General features: G+C 31.9%; 3 protein-coding genes and 1 long non-coding RNA gene across 7 annotated transcripts; 2 read left to right on the top strand and 2 right to left on the bottom strand.

Moving 5' to 3' along the window:
• Positions 1-1,404: 1,404 nt before the first annotated feature.
• Positions 1,405-5,478, top strand: LOC124434646 (solute carrier family 35 member E1 homolog). Its single transcript, XM_046984567.1, has 7 exons — positions 1,405-1,835; positions 2,753-2,757; positions 2,942-3,007; positions 3,315-3,452; positions 4,091-4,216; positions 4,327-4,578; positions 4,899-5,478. Exons 1-7 carry the CDS (start codon positions 1,517-1,519, stop codon positions 4,998-5,000), a joined length of 1,008 nt encoding a protein of 335 aa, XP_046840523.1. The 5' UTR covers positions 1,405-1,516; the 3' UTR covers positions 5,001-5,478.
• On the bottom strand, positions 4,591-18,430 carry LOC124434742. Of its 2 annotated transcripts, none has more exons than XR_006944884.1 (3): positions 18,360-18,430; positions 13,633-13,634; positions 4,591-4,603 (listed from the first exon to the last, which is right to left on the bottom strand). It is a non-coding gene; the product is annotated as an uncharacterized LOC124434742 (long non-coding RNA). The 2 variants fall into 2 exon arrangements; XR_006944892.1 differs by lacking the exon at positions 18,360-18,430 and adding an exon at positions 16,644-16,772.
• LOC124434317 (protein draper-like) lies at positions 5,355-11,809 on the bottom strand. Of its 3 annotated transcripts, none has more exons than XM_046984233.1 (21): positions 11,774-11,809; positions 11,044-11,150; positions 10,325-10,461; positions 9,979-10,120; positions 9,736-9,851; positions 9,509-9,632; positions 9,267-9,397; positions 8,928-9,069; positions 8,686-8,801; positions 8,459-8,582; positions 8,217-8,347; positions 7,871-8,012; positions 7,628-7,743; positions 7,401-7,524; positions 7,159-7,289; positions 6,819-6,960; positions 6,577-6,692; positions 6,348-6,471; positions 6,117-6,247; positions 5,810-5,878; positions 5,355-5,507 (listed from the first exon to the last, which is right to left on the bottom strand). In XM_046984233.1, exons 2-21 carry the CDS (start codon positions 11,111-11,113, stop codon positions 5,490-5,492), a joined length of 2,346 nt encoding a protein of 781 aa, XP_046840189.1. In that variant the 5' UTR covers positions 11,114-11,150; positions 11,774-11,809; the 3' UTR covers positions 5,355-5,489. The 3 variants fall into 3 exon arrangements, with proteins under 3 accessions (XP_046840189.1, XP_046840263.1, XP_046840335.1); XM_046984307.1 differs by having other exon boundaries at positions 11,044-11,153; positions 11,774-11,803; XM_046984379.1 differs by lacking the exons at positions 5,355-5,507; positions 6,117-6,247 and having other exon boundaries at positions 5,811-5,878.
• Positions 13,892-23,595, top strand: LOC124434549 (FAS-associated factor 1-like). Its single transcript, XM_046984465.1, has 21 exons — positions 13,892-13,957; positions 14,029-14,097; positions 15,641-15,726; positions 16,274-16,488; positions 16,779-16,873; positions 16,978-17,105; positions 17,277-17,370; positions 17,665-17,748; positions 17,946-18,029; positions 19,411-19,594; positions 19,671-19,734; positions 20,341-20,422; positions 20,584-20,645; positions 20,767-20,859; positions 21,018-21,154; positions 21,630-21,718; positions 21,918-21,998; positions 22,062-22,151; positions 22,453-22,590; positions 22,839-22,916; positions 23,267-23,595. The coding sequence occupies exons 1-21, from the start codon at positions 13,913-13,915 to the stop codon at positions 23,345-23,347; spliced, it is 2,079 nt and encodes a 692-aa protein (XP_046840421.1). The 5' UTR covers positions 13,892-13,912; the 3' UTR covers positions 23,348-23,595.
• The last annotated feature ends 2,715 nt before the right edge of the window (positions 23,596-26,310 follow it).

Genomic DNA, 26,310 nt, shown 5'->3' with positions numbered 1-26,310 from the left:
TCTTAGCTAGATCTAATTGTGTGCTATGATCCATATAATTGCGATGAGCTAATCTATTTCCTTATTTCATCGTTTTACTAAAATCTCAAATAACATGTTTCGTGCCCTACATGCAGAACTGACAACTGTACAAAGGAGTGCGTTGCCAAGACTTAATTCTAATGGTGAAAACCATGCCCTAAACATTTTTTCGATAAAAATTTTGTCCTTTCTCTCAAGTTTCTCGATACTCTTGAGATCTTAATAATGTAAAATTCTTTTTTGGGTACTACGTCACTAACTATTTTTTATATAAGCAAAAATTCAGAAATTTGTATTCAATTAAACGACAAACAGGAACAATGAAGTTAAAGAAATATATTAATCTTTATATTAGTATTTGATTTAACGAGCAGCTGATCGAGGTAACGTACACACAAATGGATTTTGATCATTGGTTCTAAACGTTTGTTAATTGAGTGTAATAATAATGTATATGAGTTAAGCACAAGTCAAACTTCTCTTTTACAATGCTATAGTATTAGTGATTAAATATGAGTTTTGGAAGGCAATTGATCCTCTTATATGTTAAATTTACACTTTTTGTTACCATCACTATAGGAGTCTGTTCCCCTCTCATTTCCTGTTGCTGTAATCTTTCAAGTACGATCATCAACAGTTGCGGATGTTCGTTAATTTTCATTGAATTTTCATTTGATTTTTTTTATTTATTTGTTTTGTCAATGAACCTTGCCAACAAAGAGTTTTGTCATACGTTTCATTTCAAAAAATCTTACGAATTGGAGCAGCAGGTCAGTTGGAGAGGAACAAAGTCAGAGATCAACCCGATTAAACCAAACGTAAAAAATATTGTAAAAGGAAGTCTTTTTTGTATAAGGACATTATGCAATTTTCTTCATTTTTCTTTTTGAAAAATAAAAAATGAGACATCACTCAATGACAAATGACAATGTGTCTTTCGGCGAGCAACTTGGATATCGTGTCAATGACCTATTATGAAACCTTTTTAAATATAGATGATATTGAAATTGCTAAATTATACTAATTTTTACATTGTGTTTAATAAAGTCAGTTCCTGCTTAAAAAATCCCTCATTGAACTATTTGTCATTGACTAAATCGTTGCAAAATTAAGTAACGTTTTTGATTAAAGTTTATGTGTTACCTATTCACCGCTTGAATGAGGTACGTGTTATCAAATTAGATATACCAAATAGAGGACCGTTAACTATACTTAAAAATCGACTATTCATTAATTTCTTGAGGTTTCCATCATTAATCAACCACCGAAGACATGAGCACTTGTCACACTTCGTATTTGAACACTGGCTCGAAAGTGACTTGAATTTGATTGCACTTGAGCATTTCATATTGTTAAATAATGCATTCATTGGTTGTTGTTATGGCTTCCGGCCAGCCATTCTGGTATCTACAAATGTGAGAGAGGGATGCTTTTGGACTAGGTTGACGTGGCATTTCTCGTGGCGAAATGAAAATACACATGTCGACAACGTAAAATGGTTAAGTCGTGGAATAAAACTATACGTATTTTCCTTTTATGCTTTACTTGGTACTCTATTAGTTCGCTCAACAATATAAACAATAAGAAATTATTAACGTTGTTTCCTCATCCAATTTCCTTGTCTTTAATTCATGTTCTTTCATCATCGGTTTTTCTTGGACCTATTCTGAATTTGTGGAAAGTACCAAAGAAGCCGAAGCTCAATTACAAAACGTTTTTACAACTTATTGTTCCTCTGGGTTTGGGCAGAGTGTTTGGATCTGTTTCGGCTCATGTAACGATATGGAAAGTTCCTGTCTCTTATGCTCACACAGGTACGTATATTGTGAAATAGTTTTGTTGATAAAGTTTTTTAAACACGTGGATAGTTTATGGTAATCTTAGCGATATTACCAAGTTTATAAAATTGCTAACAACCGATCAATGTTTGATAATCAAATGCATAAATTTGTTTTATATATATGGTCCAAAAAATGATGCCAAATCTCGTTAAAAGTTGGGTATTTGTATTTTAAAACATGGCTTTTGCCTGAAAAAACACGTATTTACTTATTATTTTCCAAGTACAAATTATTCCATTTCATACTATCTGTTTCATTTAAAAAAATCATCAAATATATTTTAAAGGAGACTGTGTATGAATTGATTTATAAACATTGACAAACATTGTTTCTTTGGCTAAATGTCATCCAATATTATTTTGTACATATTGTCTTACAAATCCAATATTGCAAAGTAATTCCAATTACAGACATCTCTTTTTCTTCATATTTAAGATAAAGAAGAGTGTATGCTCAGTGTATTGTATCTAAAGTTATTGCAAAGAAATTGTCAGACCAATGATCATTGGTCCGACAGACAAAATATAACCTACTATGTGTTGTAATTTGTAATCTTGCTTTGTCTTTGATATCAAAAAAGATGTCTGTATTTGGAGTCTCTCTTACATTTTGTATTTTCTGAAGTTGTCTGCTTGTATTGCAAAGTTGTAAGCTGAAAAGATAAAAATGAAGTTGTTTTAGCAATTGATTTCATCATGTTGTTCGTATCATGTTTTTTTTTACATTTTCTACAAACAATACTAATTGTAAAGCTGTTTTACTGTTTTAAAATTCTCTCTCATATTTAACACATTATATTCATATTTTACTTGTACTTATATTATGTTCTTATTTTATATTTTCTATCAAATAAACTTGATGTATCTGGTTATTCTTGGGCAATAAAACAGTGAAGGTATGAAGTATGAATATTTTTTAAAAGACTTGTGACATTTTTATTCCTTTGTAATGTTTTGCCTTACTCATGAAAGACTTTAAAAAATAATTTTACTCTTACGTAATCGCACAAGCACATAGTTATCTTGTAATGATTATAGTATTGACTTTGATTTTGTTCATTTTGTTATATTTTGTTATAGGGTACTATGCCAATCTTTACTGTGGTACTCACTAGGATAATTGTTGGAGAAAAATATACTTGGAAGGTATAAAATTTTGAAAATTTGTCATGATGTATTTGGTTAAGATATAACATCATCAATTTTTGCAAGATGATATGACATTTTTATGATCAATTTCAAACATTGGCAACTTTTACAATTAAAATGCAATCTCAGGAAAGATTAATGTTGTTTGCAAGCTCTCCGATAATAAATTACAACTTCAAAAGCAAGGAAAAAATCTTGTATAGAAAGTCTTGAATTGAGTCAAATTCAGCATGTTGGCCCCTTCTGTAAAAGTAGTTAGTTGGTTGTAACATAATGGATATTTTCTGAATTTATATCATTTCAGGTATATCTATTACTCATACCAATCATAAGTGGAATTACAATTGCTACATTGACAGAAATTTCTTTTAACATTGTGGGATTAATCAGTGCACTTGTATCAACATTGTGTTTTGCCTTACAAAACATGTATTCAAAAAAGGTACGATGAATCTTTTATTGTTTACACTTTATAATCACGTAATCTACTAAATTCTTCATGTTTGGTTCTATATGAAGATCACATGTTTCACATGTAATTGTTTTGTTGAAAACTTATTTACGACTTAGCTAACCTAGTTTAATGAAAGCACAATATCATACGTTCTTACTTTTGCACGTATTGATACACTGGACTTAGCATGGAAACATGCACATGGAAAGATGAGAAAACGCATCGTCTATTGACAAAATTATATCATGCTGTTGTTTGAATGCTTTACAATAAATGAGAGAAACGTCCTTTAAAAGCCGAATCCAAAAAGCTTTAGAATGAATGAGAGAAAGGTACTTTAAAAGCCGAATCCAAAAAAGCTTTACAATGAATGAGAGAAACGTCCTTAAAAGCCGAATCCAAAAAAGCTTTAGAATGAATGAGAGAAACGTCCTTTAAAAGCCGAATCCAAAAAGCTTTAGAATGAATGAGAGAAAAGGTACTTTAAAAGCCGAATCCAAAAAAGCTTTACAATGAATGAGAGAAAAGGTACTTTAAAAGCCGAATCCAAAAAAGCTTTTAAATGAACGAAAGAAACGTCCTTTAAAAACCGAATCCAAAAAATTAAAACTCTCTTACTGTTTTAGGTTTTAGAAGTCTTAAAGATGAACCATTTGAGATTGTTACAAGAAATATCAAAGGTTTCAGTTATATCTCTCATTCCATTTTGGATATATTACGACTATATTGACGTCATGAGAATGAGTAATTTTGTAAGTATTTTGTAAAAAATTTTGTTTTTATAATTCCTAGAAAAAATTCATTGAACAATTACTGTCGTACGTTAAATATTTTGTCGAGACTATTTGTCATTGAATTTCAGAAAAACGAACAAAATTCTGATGCATTGTGGGTGATTGGATCTCTGCTGGTCAGCGGTCTTTTAAATTTTGCTCAAAGTGTGGTGTCGTTTACTGTTCTCAAACTTGTTTCACCTTTAAGTTATTCAGTTTGTACTGCTGCAAAGAGAATATTAGTAATTGCCGTTTCATTACTTGTTCTCAAAAATCCTGTAACAATCTTGAATATTTATGGCATGATTATAGCAATACTTGGCGTTTTATTTTATAAAAAGGTAAGCCTCGATACGCAGATTACATCTATTTGTTATTTGTCTTTGTTTAGGTGCCTGGAGAGGTTAGGTGTTTGACTTATGATTGAATAGGGTTGCTTTATCATTTTTGGCATATTTTTTATAATCACAAAAACTATTTTATTCAATCTAAATTTCCTGTATGATATATTAAATTTTTGATTCTCAACCTTTTCTCATGAGCTGAGAATTCATTCTATCTTTTAAAATATACGACAGTCATCTGTTTCATTGCATTTTTTCGAAGAAAAAGTTACTCACGCAAATTTACGAGAATTTTATGGGTATTTTTACTTTTTCAGGCAAAACTTGATGCTCGACGAATGGAAAATGAACTACCAGTGGCAGTCGACAATAAATCTAAATTACTATTTAATCCGAATGGTCATGCGCATTTATATTAGATTATTGCTTTTATTGTGTTGATATGCAGTTGTTAAGAATGATGAATCGAAATGTGTCATGTCGCTTTCCAGTAGAAATACGGAGATATATAGTAGACATATATGTATAAATAAATACTTATATGAGTATTTTAGAACACGTGAGTCAAACTGTTTTCTGTAAGTTGCGATATTGTTGTTTGCCTGTACTGGCCAGAACGAATGTTACATAAATCGATTCTAAGAAATAACGTGAGGCACACATGGATATAAGCGGGTGTTCGCGAGAGGTTCAGTACACTTATTTTTGGAGTATAAGAAGTGTTTCACTGAAAGCGCGACTGCAATTTAACAAATGCTCGCATGTATCAAGTATTAACAAAAAACAGATGATAATATATATTTTGTTATTATTGCAAAAGCAAATTATTTAAATTTCAAGATATTGGTGTACATTATCACTAAATCTAGTTGTCTCAAAATTTTATATAAATTTCCATTTTCTTTTCTTTATTTTCTTTTGGAGACCTAAGAAAATGTAAAATCCATGTCATTCAGTCACTTGCATGGTTAGTGTAGAATTTTGTACTGAGCTCATGGTAGTTTTACAATGTCGTGGCATGTTCACGGTGTAGTTCTTAGAATTTCGTGGCATGTTCACGGTATAGTTTTTAGAATTTCGTGGCATGTTCACGGTATAGTTCTTAGAATTTTGTGGCATGTCTATGGTAGTTCGAGGTAATAGACTATTTTAGACAATATCTACCAATCACCATGAAGAAAGTAATGCTAAAGTACTCTGTAGAAAAAATCAAAGAAAAAATGCATACCTTATTGTTTGCACATTCAGGGTTTTTGTAATCATGCGTGTAGTGACAAGGGATGCGGCAATAATCAGCCTGAAATGCATAAATATTATGGTCAGAAAAGTTTAAATAAATGTAATCTGGTCACACTAGCTAGAAGGCCATATTGCTCTGCATAGACGAGTAACTTATGTTTGACCAATTCAACTATCAAAAACAGTTTGAATCTCTTATTGAAAATTTATGAACAACCTTATATTATACGTAGTCCTATTATTTTGTGAAGACTAACCGTTAAATTGATAGGTTTTTTAAAGTTTAGAGTACTAACCAAAATCCTATTTTTAACAATGTAATCAGCATTTGGTCCTGTCCAACCATATGCACATAAGCAACGTCCATTAGCAAGGCAAGTACCGGCATGAGTATATACGCCAGTACCACATAAAAGATCACATGAAACTAAAAAATTTTTTTGCAAAGTAGTTCAGTCAATGACCAAGGTTGCACTCGTGTGAAACTATTTTGTGAAGATGATGAGTTATTATGGCTTATAATTCACCTTTTGCGGTTTGAAGTTGATTTGTTTTTTTCTCGTTTATTGAGCTATCGTCCCAAGAGCCATTAAGACATTTTGGGTTACGAACATACGGTGTAAAATGGCAAGGTCTTGCGCAATAGTTAGCCTAAAATGGACAGTTATAATTTGCAAAACACGTCGAATCAAACTCCTATTAAACATAACTTTTCTATAACATTATAAAATGTAAAAAATTGTAGATATTATTTACAATTATTCTGTTTCTGTATTCTCCACTTTCAACATAACAGGCATTAGGCCCAGTCCACCCCCACCAACACAGACATCGACCATTACTCAAGCACACTCCACGACCAAAATACGGCTCTAATAACGTAATAAAAAACTTTTATTTCACCGAAACAAACAAAATGACGAATCCATACGATCAAATTTTGATTTTCAAATATCAACATGTATTTTAAAGTTTTGATAATTTTTTAATGATCTTACGATTTCCACATTTTGGATCACAGGGATTTTTTGGTTCCAATGACGTCGGAACTTTGCATTCTCCTCCTGTGCGTTTTGAGCTAACACATACTGGATTGCGATAATCTGGCGTATAGTGACACGGAATTCGACAATAATCTGCCTAAAATGTTGAAACACTTTGATTTCGACCATAAATGTCATCTATTTGCTTGTGAATGATTAAAAAGTGTAAGTTGATATAGCTAATGCATAGCAAAAAAAAGATAGCTTTCATATCTATAAACATCGACAACTTATAAGTAATGTAATCATCTTATCCAAATCAACCATCCTAGATAAACAAACAAAGATGAAATACCATGATTCTATTTTCTTTGATGTAGTAAGCGTTGGGTCCTGTCCATCCCCAGAAACAAAGACATTTTCCGTTTGGTTGACAAGTTCCTGCATGAGTATAAACGCCAGTACCACACAACGGGTTACAGGAAACTATACAATTGTTTAAAAAATAATTTCAGTTGATAACTATCATCAGTTGAAAACAATGAATGTTTATAATTGTTTTGTAAAGATGATGAGTTATTATGGCTTAAATTTCACCTTTTACAGTTTGAAGTTGATTTGTTTTTTTCTCGTTAATTGAGCTATCGTCCCAAGAGCCATTCAGACATTTTGGGTTACGAACATACGGTGTAAAATGGCAAGGTCTTGCGCAATAGTTAGCCTAAAATGGACAGTTATAATTTGCAAAACACGTCGAATCAAACTCCTACTAAATATTATTTTTCTATAACATTATGAAATGTAAAACAGTCGATATTATTTACAATTATTCTGTTTCTGTATTCTCCACTTTCAACATAACAGGCATTAGGCCCAGTCCAGCCCCACCAACACAGACATCGACCATTACTCAAGCACACTCCACGACCAAAAAATGGCTCTAACAACGTAATAAAAAACTTTTATTTCACCGAAACAAACAAAAATGACGAATCCATACGATCAAATTTTGATTTTCAAATATGAACATGTATTTTAAAGTTTTGATAATTTTTTAATGATCTTACGATTTCCACATTTTGGATCACAAGGATTTTTTGGTTCTAAAGACGTCGGAACTTTGCATTCTCCTCCTGTGTGTCTTGAGCTAACACATACTGGATTACGATAATCTGGCGTATAGTGACACGGAATTCGACAATAATCTGCCTAAAATGTTGAAACACTTTGAATTCGACCATAAATTTCATTTCTTTGCTTGTGTATGATTAAAAAGTGTAAGTTGATATAGCTAATGGATGACAAAAAGAAGATAGCTTTCATATCTATAAACATCGACAACTTATAAGTAATGTAATCATCATCTTATCCAAATCAACCATCCTAGATAAACAACAAACAAAGATGAAATACCATGATTCTATTTTCTTTGATGTAGTAAGCGTTGGGTCCTGTCCATCCCCAGAAACAAAGACATTTTCCGTTTGGTTGACAAGTTCCTGCGTGAGTATAAACGCCAGTACCACACAACGGGTTACATGAAACTATACAATTGTTTAAAAAATAATTTCAGTTGATAACTATCATCAGTTGAAAACAATGAATGTTTATAATTGTTTTGTAAAGATGATGAGTTATTATGGCTTATAATTCACCTTTTGCGGTTTGAAGTTGATTTGTTTTTTTCTCGTTAATTGAGCTATCGTCCCAAGAGCCATTAAGACATTTTGGGTTACGAACATACGGTGTAAAATGGCAAGGTCTTGCGCAATAGTTAGCCTAAAATGGACAGTTATAATTTGCAAAACACGTCGAATCAAACTCCTATTAAATATTACTTTTCTATAACATTATGAAATGTAAAACAGTCGATATTATTTACAATTATTCTGTTTCTGTATTCTCCACTTTCAACATAACAGGCATTAGGCCCAGTCCACCCCCACCAACACAGACATCGACCATTACTCAAGCACACTCCACGACCAAAATACGGCTCTAATAACGTAATAAAAAACTTTTATTTCACCGAAACAAACAAAATGACGAATCTATAAGATCAAATTTTGATTTTCAAATATGAACATGTATTTTAAAGTTTTGATAATTTTTTAATGATCTTACGATTTCCACATTTTGGATCACAGGGATTTTTTGGTTCCAATGACGTCGGAACTTTGCATTCTCCTCCTGTGCGTTTTGAGCTAACACATACTGGATTGCGATAATCTGGCGTATAGTGACACGGAATTCGACAATAATCTGCCTAAAATGTTGAAACACTTTGATTTCGACCATAAATGTCATCTATTTGCTTGTGAATGATTAAAAGTGTAAGTTGATATAGCTAATGGATAGCAAAAAAGATAGCTTTCATATCTATAAACATCGACAACTTATAAGTAATGTAATCATCTTATCCAAATCAACCATCCTAGATAAACAAAAACAAAGATGAAATACCATGATTCTATTTTCTTTGATGTAGTAAGCGTTGGGTCCTGTCCATCCCCAGAAACAAAGACATTTTCCGTTTGGTTGACAAGTTCCTGCATGAGTATAAACGCCAGTACCACACAACGGGTTACAGGAAACTATACAATTGTTTAAAAAATAATTTCAGTTGATAACTATCATCAGTTGAAAACAATGAATGTTTATAATTGTTTTGTAAAGATGATGAGTTATTATGGCTTATAATTCACCTTTTACAGTTTGAAGTTGATTTGTTTTTTTCTCGTAAATTGAGCTATCGTCCCAAGAGCCATTAAGACATTTTGGGTTACGAACATACGGTGTAAAATGGCAAGGTCTTGCGCAATAGTTAGCCTAAAATGGACAGTTATAATTTGCAAAGCACTTCGAATCAAACTCCTATTAAATATTACTTTTCTATAACATTATGAAATGTAAAACAGTCGATATTATTTACAATTATTCTGTTTCTGTATTCTCCACTTTCAACATAACAGGCATCAGGCCCAGTCCAGCCCCACCAACACAGACATCGACCATTACTCAAGCACACTCCACGACCAAAAAATGGCTCTAACAACGTAATAAAAAACTTTTATTTCACCAAAACAAACAAAAAGGACGAATCTATAAGATCAAATTTTGATTTTCAAATATGAACATGTATTTTAAAGTTTTGATAATTTTTTAATGATCTTACGATTTCCACATTTTGGATCACAAGGATTTTTTGGTTCTAAAGACGTCGGAACTTTGCATTCTCCTCCTGTGCGTTTTGAGCTAACACATACTGGATTACGATAATCTGGCGTATAGTGACACGGAATTCGACAATAATCTGCCTAAAATGTTGAAACACTTTGAATTCGACCATAAATGTCATTTCTTTGCTTGTGAATGATTAAAAAGTGTAAGTTGATATAGCTAATGGATAACAAAAAAAAGATAGCTTTCATATCTATAAACATCGACAACTTATAAGTAATGTAATCATCATCTTATCCAAATCAACCATCCTAGATAAACAACAAACAAAGATGAAATACCATGATTCTATTTTCTTTGATGTAGTAAGCGTTGGGTCCTGTCCATCCCCAGAAACAAAGACATTTTCCGTTTGGTTGACAAGTTCCTGCGTGAGTATAAACACCAGTACCACACAACGGGCTACACTTTCCACAAACTGCAAATACAAAAAAAAACATCAATGTATGCTCATGTCCATCTTTATGTAAAAATTGAAAAATCACATCCACTATCGAAATCAACACGTTTTGGTAAAAGTTGCTAGTAACACAGTTCCAAAGCACGTTCACAACTTTGTTGGGCATACCGACTACTATATTATTAGGCTGCCACCGAAGTTGCTCTTCTTATTTTTCTTTTGATATTTGATAGTCGTGCATTTATCTGGTATTTACGTCACCCAACTTGTATGTACATGCGTGCAATTTATAACAAAATATTTGTACCACTATATATAACCAAAAACGATGTCACAATACAGTGGTACTAATACCACAGTCTAAGATTGTCTAGGTCTAACGTACTTTGTAAAACATGAAAATGTGTTTCGTTTCTCAAAACCATTTTAAGTAATGTTGAATTATAGTGGTTGACTGATCAATGGAAGACATTTCTTTGGCAAATGGGATGCTGGCCGATAAATAAAACAGGTTTTGTATTATATCAACTCAGAAAATAGGTGTATGTTTCAAAAAAGACTTTAAAGATCCAGGCAGTTACAATTTCAAGAACGACTCACCTACAACTTGAGCTCTCGTATAAGAAGAAAGGAATAGTACCAGAAAACATGATCCAAACAATAACATCATTTTTAAGCGTCTTTTTCAGTATTGAAACTCCGCCGTGCTACTTGAATTAAATATTGATCATGAGTAACTACTATATAATATTCATTTTTTACTTTTTTACTCTTATGATTCGGAATTGTTAATTATTGACTATATAATAATATTATACAATATTCTTTATTGGCAAGTCTTCGAGGTATATATCATGATAAAAAATCAGCTGTAATATGAGAAGCAATAGTCACAGAGAAATTCACCTTCTCGGTCACTGTATATTAATGGAAGAACGAAATCAGTGGATTTTCCTGGTTTTATTTTTGTGTCTTAAAATCTAGAATTGATTCCGCTGGTTGACTACCAACAAGGATGATTGGCACAATGAATTGGAAAGATTATCGAATAAAATTACGATGTAAAAACGACTGGTCAGTAAATGATAACAATGGTCGCAATTTTGATATAATTTACAGTAAAACCAAAGTCGAAATCATAAAATATCAATTTCGTGTAGAAAATATATGCGCACGGTCTGTCACTCTCGATTTGATGTATTTGCAACTGCATCGCATTTGTGATTTGCACAGAATGCAAAACCAATAAAGCCTAGAGTCAATAACACCATTGACATAGCAAATTAGCTTAACACAGGTGATTAAAGAGTTAAAATTTGCGTTTTTTTACCTTCTAGATGTTGATCCGTTGAACGTCTTTCTGAAATAAATAAATTTTGCATATGTCACGAGTTGAAGTAATGTAAAATCGACTTCCTGGTATTTGTTTTACCATCAGTCATGTGATTAATACGACTAGTTAAAGATTGTATTCAAAGATTGTATATGGTTCAGAATATTTTTATTTCTTTGAAATCTATATTTTCAGCAGCGAGGAAACTTTAAAAAATTGTATAACAGCCCTAAGAAAAAAACAAAACAGTCGCTCCGTGTAAGAGAAGGGTAAGTCCATTTCCCGGAATTGATCTAACAACAGTCATGCAAATCAACTTCTTGGTAAAGTTAACTGGCATTTCCATGCAATAGAAGGGTTTGTCAGATTCATGGAATTGATCTAACCTTAGTATTTCGTGTCGACTATGGTGTCAGCCTGTTGGTAAAGATTTAGGTTTAAAGTTATATTTGAGTGACTTGTCTAAACGTATCTGCTTTGATATTTCCTGCCAGATATCTAAGATAACAAGCACCTGTCTGTGAAATTAATATCATCAGAAATAATGAAGTATTTCTTCCTTCTAACTAAAAAGACAAGAGAAACTCAAGTTCTGAGAAAAATCACAGAAAATATAAATTCTACATGTATTGCTAACGTTAGCAATGTCTGAATGTAGCATTGCCTTTAGTTAAGGTCTTTGGAATGGTGCTTCTGAAAATACCATAATACATTTGTATTATGATTTCCTAGGCGCAAACGTAAACTGCACATAACGTCAAAATCAATACTTTAGTTAAGGTCTTTGGAATGGTGCTTCTGAAAATACCATAATACATTTGTAATATGATTTCCTAGGCGCAAACGTAAACTGCACATAACGTCAAAATCAATACTTTAGTTAAGGTCTTTGGAATGGTGCTTCTGAAAATACCATAATACATTTGTAATATGATTTCCTAGGCGCAAACGTAAACTGCACATAACGTTAAAATCAATACTTTAGTTAAGGTCTTTGGAATGGTGCTTCTGAAAATACCATAATACATTTGTATTATGATTTCCTAGGCGCAACCGTAAACTGCACATAACGTCAAAATCAATACTATACGCTGTATGAGTATGTTACCTTTCTTCACGGTAGACAATGTGAACACTTCGCTAACCGTTTACTGCTGCTGTCGCAGGAAATTTGTCCCACCCGAGGGGCATATTTCCTTGGAAAGTTGTCCTCCTTTTCGGAAATTTTTTCCCCATACGAACTTTTACCTTCATGTTGAAAAATGGTAAAACAAGATCGAAGGTGATTTAAGATTACAATCTATTTAGATCTATAAATTTAGTCAAATTTTATAAAACCAGTCAGAACAACCATCTTTAGCGATGACATCATGCACTGGCTAAAGACAAACATGTAAATATTCACGCATCTAACAAAGAACGAGTAGTAATAAAACTATAATGACTCAAAAAAACAATCCTCAAACACAAAAGCGCAAGAGAATGAAGGGATTAAATGACTCACACCTTTCACCAGAGTTGATTTTCACAAACACAAACCGCATCAGCAAGATACCTCGGCGTTCCCTCGTGATCGGCAAAACGCAATAAAAGGAACTAACTCGCTTTAGTAAATATTTACTCAGTTATTTAAAATAAGAAACACATGTTTTTTACTTTTAATGACGTTTTTCGTTACTTCTTTCAAATGAGGAGTGACAAATTTACGAACGGGGGGACTTATTTCTTAGGAAATGTGACCCGGGTGAAGACAAATTTCTTACCCCAGGGGACCAATATTTTTTTGGGGGGGTGGGTCATATTTTCTGTGACAACACAAATACATTTGAGTTTGAAAAATTGTTCACGACAAAGACGGCTGTCACAAAGGAACAGCGCGTTAAAAAAGAATATACTAGTTCCTCCCACTTTCCCATTAATTGACAGAGACATGTGCTCTCATCTCATTGATCGATGATATCAAGTGATATTGATTACAAAATTTTGTCAAATCATGATTTATATTTCATAAACAATTGTGTCAAGTTAGGGTCACAGATCAGGTGTCAGTCTAAAGTGCAGCGTCAGCATGCGTCATTTGATTTTTTATTGTAATACGCATGTCTCAATGTCGTCACAAACATAAAGTTCAACAATATGGCGGATTTCGGCGATCGAGAAATGATCTTGGCAAATTTTCAGGTTATACATGCTGTGTCTTATTGAATTGTATGAAACTGTTTTTACTGAATTTTTTTAATGTTTGACTGTAGGCTGTAACTGCCATCGATAATCTTGATGAATGTATTGAATGGCTCAATCAAAACGATTGGGATTTAATGGCAAGTCTAAAATCTTTCACAATTTTCGATTCGTTTTGTTTGTTGAATGCCAGTAAATAGACAATATTAAGTGTCATTTTGTTTGCTGTTGAACTAAATAGTGAAAAATATTCATTTGAGCTAGTTTCACATTTTGCCTTTTGCCTGTCAGCAAAATAGCGTAACTTGGCTAACATAATACAAAGCTATTCTTAGCTATATTTGCAATTCAAAACACTTTAGAAGCATAGATTGTTTTGTTTTATAACCAGTACCATTATTATAGAGCCATTTTGAATTTGAAATTGAGCCAAAGTAGCTTCATTTGCCTAAATCTCAATCGGCTCCTGGCAATGGGCAAATAATTAAAGTTTTTTTGGTTCTACTCTTATCAAATGCCATAAAAAATCAAAAATATCCATTTGTATCTATCTTCTGTAACCTCCAGTTCAATACTCTCTTAGTCTTCTTTTTAGCTTCTTTATTCTAAATTAAGCAGTGTGCGATGCCGAATTAGTTCAGAAAAAACGATGTGCAATTTTTTTGACAAAAATGTTTCTTTAGAGGCATAATCAAATCGATATCATGTTAATTATTATACAGTGCTAATTGCTAAATTAATATTTTTAAACATGAAAAAATTCATATGATTTACAACAGTGTTTTTCGTTAGAACTGCTAATTTTTGCATATCGATTGAAAAAGTGATGTGCAATTGTTTTCATTTTAGCTAAAACAATGTGCAAATTGCACATTGCACACCGTTAATTTGCACACTGAATTAAGTATGCTTTTATTCTTATTATTTGTTTTATGTACTGTTCCAAAGGCCTTCCAAGCTTTATTTTCGAAATATCTAACATGTGTTGTCTCTCTAATGTACACATTACTTTTTTCTTCAAACTGTGTGACTCCTAAAGATATCTTCAGAGAAGTATGCCTCCTGACTTTTAGTGTTTCGGTATTTAACATTATGGTCTCCTACCTCTTGTTAACCATTTTTTTCATTATTAATGATGTGGTTTTGTCATGTAGCATGCCGGACACTATTTTCCAATTTGGAATAGAATGTGAAAAAAGCAAATAAAGAGTGCTGTTTAAAGCACTTGCATTTGCACAATTTTTTCACATTATTTCTACAATGTATATTTATATGGAAGCGAGAAATTTTTTATACTCCAATTATACTGCATATTTTTTGTGTATACTCATGAATTCTTGTCATTTATTAACTTCTCTATGATTGGGCAAACAATTATCTCTACCAAGTGTTTCCTTCATTTACTTTTATTATCAAAGATTATATAAATGTTCAATATATGATTTTGCCACTATCATAACATGTAAGATTTCTTCATCTTATTATGTAATTATTTTATTTTATGTGTTCACTGCAATAACAACAAATTTAGATGTTTGAAACTGTAAAAATTATTTTCTCAATTTTAATATCAGGACTAAACTTGGGTTCAAACCAAGGCTAGTGGCTCTTGCTGTACTGTTTTGAATCCAAGTGAAAAAGCCCTTGACTAGAAAAACCCTTGTATGGCTTTATTTTCTCTAGTCTTCTGTCAATTCTGTGTTTGCAAATGAATCAGAAGTTTGTCAGGATACAACAGAGTTTCTATCAGATTCCTTATCATCAAAAAGGTAGAAATAATTGATATGCTTTTGTTTGTTAATGTCATTAAATAACTAACTATAGTTAATATTCAAACCATTCACTTTATTATTTTGTTTGTACATTAGGTAATGTAGTTTATACTGCAGAGTTGCAACATTGCAGTGTTTTTATGTGAAGAGCAATTAGTTTTCATTGAGAACTATACATCAGACTACATTAACTTTTTCATTGTTGTTCAACAATGTGAAGGAATTACTTGTGGTAATGGATTTTCTAGTAGGAAACATAATCTTATTGTGAACATTAAAGCCCAGCTTATTGCTTAGAAATTAATGTAGAAATTAATAGAAAATAATCTTTCATTTTCATGTTTTGCTATTTGTATTTTTCTGTGAGATTTATGTGAAATATTTTATAGTTAATTCTCATTACCAAACAAACGGTGGCGCTGTTTTTTTTTGAGACTTTGCGCTATCCTTGAATCATTAGTTTAGTAAATTTTGAAGAGTCTCACAATTTAAAGTTTTAAATTAAAATTTATGGTTTCGAAAATACTGCTCTTATATTTGACAGTGTGCAAATCCAGGCAAAACCAGATGTTATTGTTCCAAGTTTGGATTATCCTGTATTGGAGAGTGGCTTATCTGTTCCGAGCAGCTCCAAGACACATGCAGTGTATGAAACTAACAATGTAGAGAGTGAAAAGACCGGTGAAAGAGTATTAAGATTTTCTATAAAGTGGAAAGATGGAGTTTTTCCTGTTACTTTAAATGACAGTTGCTCTGTTGGTAGGTATTCTACATGTTTTGATTATGAAGAGTATTTTCTAGAGACAACTGAAATCTTTTTCGATCAACTTTTACCAACAAGTTTCGAAGATATTGGATTGTTTAATTTGTTATTTGTTCTGGTAATTGTCATCATCTTTTTATGTTATAATAACAATTGTTTTAATGATAATTGTTTTAATGAGTTTTAATGAACCAGAAACTTTATTTCTTAAGAAATGTTTCTGTAAATATTTATATAAGCTTTGTGGATTGAATATCATCTACTTCTTATTGTTCATATTTTCCAGGAATGTTGAAACAGGAAATAGAAAAGCGTACTGGTGTGCCCAGAAAACATCACGAGTTGGTCCAATGGCCTCAAAATATTTCTGTGACCGACAAGGTATTTTGCAGGACTCTCAAAGATTTTAATCTCAAAGCAAATTGAATGAAATTTGTTGATGTTATGCATTTGAATCATTGAGACAAAATACAAGTTTTTTTTAGACGATTTTGTCTCATTTAAATTTGGAAGATGAAACAACACTATTATGGACGCCAACTTTGACTACTAACCTTGATGAAACTAGTTCTCAGACCTCCTCCACTTTTACGAATGGAATCACCAAATCTTTGTACGTAGAGCGAACATTTTATTTATCTTCAATGTTTATCTTTCAAAGTGTTAGTTGAAATACTATTTTGTATAGCAAATATTTTAATTCATCTTTCAAAGTGTTGTTGAAAATGCTATTTTGTGATGAAACTTTATAGGAATAAATTTTGTCTTGTTTTTTTTGTGGCAGGCGTCATCCAACGTCTTCTGATGTAAAGTTGCGGATACGTTATCTCAATAAACGATATGATTTAAATTTGTCTGGAACAAAAACCATAGGAGAGGTATGGTAAAATAGTTAAAGTGTGCATTTTAATGAGTGATGTCAGATTTCACTAATGTTATGGATACGTAGGGAGCTTTAGGTATTAAAGTGTGGATTGTGTCTACTGTTTGATGTCAGATTTCACTCATTTTGTTGATATATAAGGAGCTTTAGGTATTCACGTGTGTGTTGTGTCCACTGTTTGCTGTCAAATTTTATTAATGTTATTGATACATAGGGAGCTTTAGGTATTAAAGTGCACATTGTGATCACCGTGCCATACCAGATTTCACGTATTTTATTTGTATCCAAGGTGAAAACAGATATGAGTCATCGTACAGATGTCGAGCCTCGCCATCAGGAATGGATTGGCTGGCCAGAAAAAACAACTAATGACGTAAGATCATTGTTGTACATTGTTTCAAAAGGCGAAGTATATTGCCCTGCTGTGAGAAAAAGTCACAGTCATCAGTAGGGATCTAGGATCATCTTTTAAACAGGAGGGGGGAGGGAGATTTTTCGTTGGGTTTATAGTTGTGCAGAGCTGTAGATATTGAATATTTTGCTCTTTTTTGTGATACGTTGTTTTTCTAGACAAAACTTGCTGAGTTAAATAAGAGTTCTGTTGGGCTAATTTTGAAGCGTCGTCTAAATCAGAGAGGCAGATCTTCACCAATGGTACTTAAGATCTCCAACAATGACAAAAGTTTCACCAATGATAACATTTTCACCAATCATAATACTTTCACCAATGATAACATTTTCACCAATGACAAAACTTTCACCAATGATAATATTTTCACCAATGATAACATTTTCACCAATGACAAAACTTTCACCAATGATAATATTTTCACCAATGATAACATTTTCACCAATGATAACACTTTCACCAATGACAAAACTTTCACCAATGATAACATTTTCACCATTGATAACACTTTCACCAATGACAAAAGTTTCGCAAATGATAACATTTTCACCATTGATAACATTTTCACTAATGACAAAACTTTCACCAATGATAATATTTTCACCAATGATAACATTTTCACCAATGATAACATTTTCACCAATGATAAACTTTCACCAATGATAAAACTTTCACCAATGATAACATTTTCACCAATGATAACATTTTCACCAATGATAACATTTCACCAATGACAAAGTTTCACCAATGATAACATTTTCACCAATGATAACATTTTCACCAATGATAACATTTTCACCAATGATAACATTTTCACCAATGATAACATTTTCACCAATGATAACATTTTCACCAATGACAAACTTTCACCAATGATAACACTTTCACCAATGATAACATTTTCACCAATGATAACATTTTCACCAATGATAACATTTTCACCAATGATAACATTTTCACCAATGATAACATTTTCACCAATGATAACATTTTCACCAATGACAAAAGTTTCACCAATGATAACATTTTCACCAATGATAACATTTTCACCAATGATAACATTTTCACCAATGATAACATTTTCACCAATGATAACATTTTCACCAATGATAACATTTTCACCAATGATAACATTTTCACCAATAATAACATTTTCACCAATGATAACATTTTCACCAATGACAAAACTTTCACCAATGATAACATTTTCACCAATGATAACATTTTCACCAATGATAACATTTTCACCAATGATAACATTTTCACCAATGATAAAACTTTCACCAATGATAACATTTTCACCAATGATAACATTTTCACCAATAATAACATTTTCACCAATAATAACATTTTCACCAATAATAACATTTTCACCATTGATAATATTTTCACCAATGATAATATTTTCACTAATGACAAAACTTTCACCAATGACAAAAGTTTCACCAATGATAACATTTTCACCAATGATAACATTTTCACCAATGATAACATTTTCACTAATGGTAAATTTATGTTCAGTGTAAAAATACTTTGAGTGCATCTAATTATTTATTATTTTTTACAAAGTCTCCTCAACACATGATAAATGTGTAAAGAAATTCTATTTGATTATTTTAATATTAGCGTCAGGCTTCTCCCCAACGAGAGCGTGTCGTCCAAGTGGATAGTGATGAAGATGATGATAAAATGGATATTAGTGAAGACAATCGTAGTTCATGCAGTGATGAATCTTTGGAAGGAAATTTAGACGTTGATGATGACATAATCATAGAAGAAATTTCGACTTCAAAAACCGTTAAAGAGTTGAGTAAGTGTTATTAAATGTTCTTTTAGATGTATGTAAGCCGCATGCCAAATTATCAAGATTTTTTCGTATTTTACAGTACCAGCACACAGTAGAGATACACGCGAAACCTTGGAGACATTTGTTAACAATTTTGAAGAAAGGTAACTCATTATGCAGTGTTTGAATTTTGAAATAAATTTTTACATGTCTGTCGATGAATTGTTTATGAAACTAAGATATGTTACCATAATAATAATGACTTTACTTTATAAGATTGTAAATGATGATCGTCCAGGTTAATAAAGTCCTGAGAAGGACTGTTTTTGTTGTTGTTGACTGACGTTTCGACAACCTTAGCGGTAGTCATCTTCAGAGTCAAAAAAAAATTTTTTTACTTTACTTTACTTCAGAATAATAAAAAGTGTAATAGTTCTAAGTTTATATGAACATTGATGTATCTATTGAAGCCAGTTTCTCTTACAATATGACCTGCATTATCATGTGCCACTTTCTTTAAAAACTGTTGTTGACAATGGCGATAGATTGTATCTATATACTGTTTTTTGGTCCTCACATGCAATCATTGAATATAGTTCATAAATCATAGGCTAAATTATTTATTACAACATTACATGTTGAACATGTTTAACATTGCAACATATTGAAAGCATGCATGACAAGATAAGATAAGAAAAAATGGTGTATAAGTAAAAAATGCAATGGTTATATGATCCTTGCATCTCTACTTAAGATTTTTATTTATTTAGATACGGCCATTGTCATCCTCATTTCTACATTGGGTCATTTAATGACGTTTTAGAGGAGGCAACTATGAAAAATGCTAAAGATGTTTGTAAACTCATTGAAATTTCAACTCTTTTATAATTATAGAATCATTCGTTTCACATTTCATCTTGGATTCTTTAAATCTCTTGCCAAAAAATTACCGAAACTATTTTGTAAATACCGAAAGTATTTTGTAAATGATTTTTTTCTTCCATATTTTTCAGAGATGGCCATTATTGTTATATTTGCATCATGATTCCAGTATATTGACTAATGTATTTTGTAGGTGAGGTTTTCAATTTTTAACGTCAATCCAAACAGCATATATTCCTTTCCCTCCCCCCCAGTTTTTATGATGTCATTATTTGTAGAATATGTGTGCAAATGCGTTTTTTTCATATATTTAGTCAAATATTATGCGACGAAAATATCGTATCATACGTTAGTGAAAATTTCTTATGCTGGGCGTGGGATGTGTCACATGATACAAATAAAACGTTGTAAGTATTTAATATACATTACATACTGCAAAGTTCAGTCAAATATGATTTGATAGTTAACAAGGTTAGGTAGTTTTGCTATGTCCATGTCTGTTGTGCATAAAATAAAACTAAAGAGAAAGTAAAATTAGTATATATTAATAGATATTTTTGTTTAGATTATACGACATTGTTACGCAGAAAATCGGCAGTAGTGTTGCGAGCACTGTTCGTAGATTCAAGGCTGATCAATATCCTTTGGTTGTTGTCATTATGAAAAATAGATCCTCTTTAGAAGTTTCTGCTGTTCTTCAAGGTATCGCTATATCTTAAATATTTACTGAATGATTTGTAATTGTTTAACTCAAAACTGCTTTTTTTCTGTTGGTCGAGTGATCACCATGTTTGCGCATGTAGCTCTTTCTTAAGATCATATAGTGTTCTCTTCGCTCTATCTCTTTCTTAGCATCATCTCACGCGGTTCGTGAACTTCACACTATATTGTCTTATCTGTTAGGATTATATAGAATTTTTAGAATCATAAATTCGTTTTTTGAGGATGATGCAACACTCTTTAGGTCTTTGATGTATCATACAATGTTCTACATTATCTCTTTAGGTCTTTGATGTATCATACAATGTTCTACATTATCTCTTTAGGTCTTTGATGTATCATACAATGTTCTACATTATCTCTTTAGGTCTTTGATGTATCATACAATGTTCTACATTATCTCTTTAGGTCTTTGATGTATCATACAATGTTCTACATTATTTTTTTTCTGTTGAAGGTGTTATCACGGTCAACGAAGTCATGACGACATTACTCAATGCTCGTGAATTATTTGAAGAAAGTCAACGTGCTGATATGAGAGAAGAGGTTTGTTATTTTCATGTAATTCAAGGTTTTATGGATGAACATAGCTTTTTTTGAGTAAAGACTTCCAAAGCAGGAAGCTGTTTCATTTTTACGTCCAAGTTTTAGATTTATTTTCAAACATTGCAACTTCTTTAAAAAAACATTCTCGACCATCTAAAATAAAGAAACGTTTTCATTTTATAAATTTTTGTCTTTAAAGCAAGAACGCGATGCCCGTGAAGCTGTTAAACGAGAACAAGATGAAGCTTATCAGGAATCTTTACGTGTTGACCGTGCTAAGGTACCATTAATCATGATTTTTTCTAATTTCATCTCGACTTATAAAATACGCCATAAATATCAGGAGGAAGAACGCACAAGACAAGAAAACGAAGCTTTACGAGTAAAGAAAGAAACAGAGGAGAAAGCGTTTCTCGAAGCCCAAACTAAACAGGTTAAGTACATAAACATTAATGAAGTAACTGCTTAACAACATTGTCGTATGACCTTAGTTGTCACTTGCTTGAATAGTAAACACATCAGTTTACATCAAAGTAAATATATCAGTATACTCCATTCATGTTTTCTTGGACGCATTACATTTCATATGTTCTGTTTGTTTTTGTATGTTGTCGCCTGAGATTCTTTGCAGTTTATAAACCTATGGCAGTGGTTATTGAGACCGTATACAACAAAAAAAATAAATAAAAAAAAACAACAAATTTTTAATGTTTTTTAATACGTCACTTTTCTAGGCCCAAATAAATTCACTTGAAGAGCACGTACCTGAAGAACCAGGTCCTGATTGTTTGGAGCCAATTTCTATTTTAAGATTTCGTATGCCAGACAACGAAACCATCACTCGACGATTTCTTGCCAGTAGTCCGCTTAAGGTAAGGAAAGCAAAGAGAGGTGAGTCGAGGGAGGATATACGTAGGATACGAGAGTATAGCGAAGGATACAACCATGGTAATGGTGTATTGTTTCTTTGATATTTTCTACTAATGCCTTGTTTGTTAATGAGTGATTTACCCTGCAAAACATGAATTGTTCACCATTCTATATCTGCGTGTGTTTATTCAGTAAGTAATGAAACAACTGATGCTAACAAATTCAATAAGTTTATATTTTCTATCATAAGGTTGTTCTTATATTTGTTCAATCAAAAGGATATTTGGAAGAGCAATATGCAGTCGTAACAAACTTTCCAAGAAAACAGGTAAATTATTACTTTTTGAAAAAAAATTGATAACTTTATACTGAAAAAACCTTTCCCCCAAATACATAGTTTGCTTTATAAAAATACAAATGTTAAAATAAGATTTTGTTTTCATTCATCAAATTAGAATTCATGATCGGCTGCGATCGTGGTTGATGTGATTGCCTTTGTCTGGAATTGCAATTGAATAAGTTTATTCGTTTGTTTCCCCATTACTTCATGTTCGTCAGTTATTGACGATGTAAAAATATCCTTGCTTTTAGAAAAAACTCTCAAGATTCCAATTAGTATTCGAATTTTATTTTGAATTAATGTATTTTTCTATGCAAAGCTATTCGATTATTTTTTAGTTATCCAACTTGGATCCAGATAAAAGTTTACAGTCTTTGGGTTTGTATCCCCAAGAAACACTTTTTGTTGAAGAAATTTGATCAACTTCATGATGTCAGAAATTAATAATGTATTTTGTTCGCTCGTGCCATAGTAAAACATCTTATAGTAAAATACCCTATGGTAAATGGTGATATAGAAATTCTGTAAAATATTTTCTTACATGGCAATATTATCTTTATGTCAAAAGATATTTGAATATATTTTATTCAATTAAGAATTTCCATTAATGATTTCAATTATGCATTAAAACAAGGCCTCCTTTCTGGTTTTTTTTTGATTTGTAAAACTTGTCAATTTTTTCTCTTGGAACGAGTTGTGAAGTGCAAATGAAAAAGACTTCATACTAGTTACTTTTGATTTAAAAGGCATCCTGAAAACTTGTATTATGTACGTATCAATGAACTCAACAACAACTGGAAGGCTAACTCATTATAAACAAACCTAGTCTTGTTTGATGCCAAATAGAAGCTGATTTGCCGCTTCGCGTGTATCTCGCGTGGACTGTTTTACTTGCGTGACGGATTGTTTTGCAAAAACTGCTAACTTGGGAATAGAATGCTAGCCTAAATGCTTTATTTTTTTCAAAACCGTTAGCAAAATTTGGTTATTAATGTGTTAAGATGCATTGTGAACGTTCCAAGACATGTTTTGTATACGGAACGCTGTATTATATAACACATAAAAGGGAGAACTTGCTTCGAAATATGAATTTCTCATTTGTCGTCGAAAGACCAAAAATTTAAGATAAAACTGATAACAGGTAGTCTGTATCTTTGAATGTGTGCAAAATACACACAATCCACTTAATATAACATGTTTCATAACAATTTTATTGCTTTCAAAGTTAGACTTGCTTTGTAAGAATTTCACATGTTCTTTTTGTAATGTGTGAAAGTGATGATTTGAAATTTTGAATTGTGGGTGATTGTTGGTTCTTGTCATTTACTTCTCCCACTTCTTAAGAACTGGTGGAAGATTTGACATGCATTCATATTTGTGTATTGAGCATTTTATCAGCAAGTTCATGCTTATAAATAAATAGCCAAGTGTACACTATGACAAGTATTGCTAATATAACCTGCTCTACATAAATGCTAAAAAGGAACCCTCATCCTCAGTGGTTTGAACCAGGGTTTAAAAATGATTATAAAGCAAGCAAAGCTATATCATGTATCAAAATTTTATAATATATCATATTGATTGTAAAATTAGATTTTTTCTTGTAATACAGATAATGATAAATGTATTTGTAATATATTAAATTTTAGGATGTGTTTAAAATCTTTGGTCATATTTGTGAAAATATATGATGATTCTATAATATTAGACTAATAATCTTTTTCATACTTGCATTACAGTACAATTTTTACTTAAGTGTTTCAAAAGTTATGAATATGGAGTGTCAATTGTGTTTTTGTCTTTTTTTTAAGTGGGTATTGACCCTTTTAACTCTTTAATGGTGCAATTAATAATAACACAATAATATGGCATAACAGTTTTTTTAAAACGAACTCAAAATATTTTTTGCTAACTTTTTGAAATATTTTGCAAAGTGTTTTTCTTTTTGTATACGCTCTAAACTTTCAAAATGGACTGGGGCGAGCTAATTTTGCTCGGAAACACAAAAATTACCGAAAAACAGCGTTTTTTGCCCTGACAGCTTCATTTTCAAAGATTCAAACAATATTATAAGGATAGACAAGTGTGTTTTACATCCTTTTAATGAAAAAAAACGAGGGGTGTCAGTTTTGTATTCAAGTTATAAGGCATGTTTTCACGTGCCAAAACAAAGTTCGCTTTTCATCCTTCTAAAAAGAAGCTTAAACATGTACAAATGTCTTTCAAACTTGTTTTATATTAAAGTCCAAACACTGTTTAAGGTTTTTAGACATTAAGCTGGCTCGAAGACCACTGTTTTTTGCAAAAAATCAGGCAATTTCGAAGTGATGTATTTCGCCTCCGTACCCTCAATGGCGGCGCTCATGCAGGCTTCAAAGATGGCGTCCAAGTTAGCCTTCCAGTTGTTATGGAGTTCATTGGTACATCATCAACCCTGACTATATGAACGGCTAAGCAATTTTGGATAAGAGTTACTTCAATTGCATGAATGTTTGCTGAAAATTATTTGTGATCTGAGCAAGTGTTGTAAAATACTGACGCTGGCATCTCTAGCTTACGTCAACATTAGGGATTTTTGTGTTCTTTTAATTTATATATAATTTAAACGTAATACGATTGACATCAAAAAAATTTCTTTTCATTTTAGCCTTTTTTGATAGGTATATAATACTTTCAGGCCTCTCTTGACAAGACTAACCCGTGCGGTGTCCGGGTTTAGAATAGCACCGAGGTGACCCTGCCTGTCGTAAGAGGCGACTAAAAGGAAGTGATGTCATCAAGCCTTAAATATCTGTTCCAAATGTGAAGTTTTTTAAAAGGATAAACACTGGATGTAAAGTAAGAAAGGGATGTCTAAGTTACTGCAACTGTTAGTAAAGAAAGCAATCTGGAATATTGGAACATTCATGGAAAGATGTACAATTAACGTTCTTTATATGTGTAGGAGATTACGTTATACAGAAACCCCAATAGATATTTGGGAAATGCATTATACTTTTTATTCAAGATATCACGACAAATGGAGTAGGAGCTATTCTCCAAAATGCCTTGTCGAAAAAACAGAACTGAAGCTGATTCATAGAAATTAGTTATGGCAAGCCGCCTTTGAAAGAAGAGTATTTTGCGTAAAAGATAGAAAACATGATAAATTACATTTAAAAGAAAAACTTATATAGTATAAAACAAATTCCGAAGAAGCAAGATATCTTGAGATTGCAAAATATGCATCAAAACAAGACGAGAAGTGAACTGTAAATTTTCGACTTTATTTCAAAGTCGCCCTCAGACAGAATTCAATAATTAAAGATAATGAAAGTGGACTGGTCAATCCAGGAAAGTTAAAGCGCATCGAACCTGCACTCATAATGACGTCACTTGTATT

The sequence above is a fragment of the Xenia sp. Carnegie-2017 genome, unplaced genomic scaffold, assembly GCF_021976095.1.
Source record: "Xenia sp. Carnegie-2017 unplaced genomic scaffold, XeniaSp_v1 HiC_scaffold_1, whole genome shotgun sequence".
Lineage (NCBI taxonomy): Eukaryota > Metazoa > Cnidaria > Anthozoa > Malacalcyonacea > Xeniidae > Xenia > Xenia sp. Carnegie-2017.
Note: the sequence above shows the minus strand (reverse complement) of the source record. Positions and strands in the feature narration are given on the sequence as shown.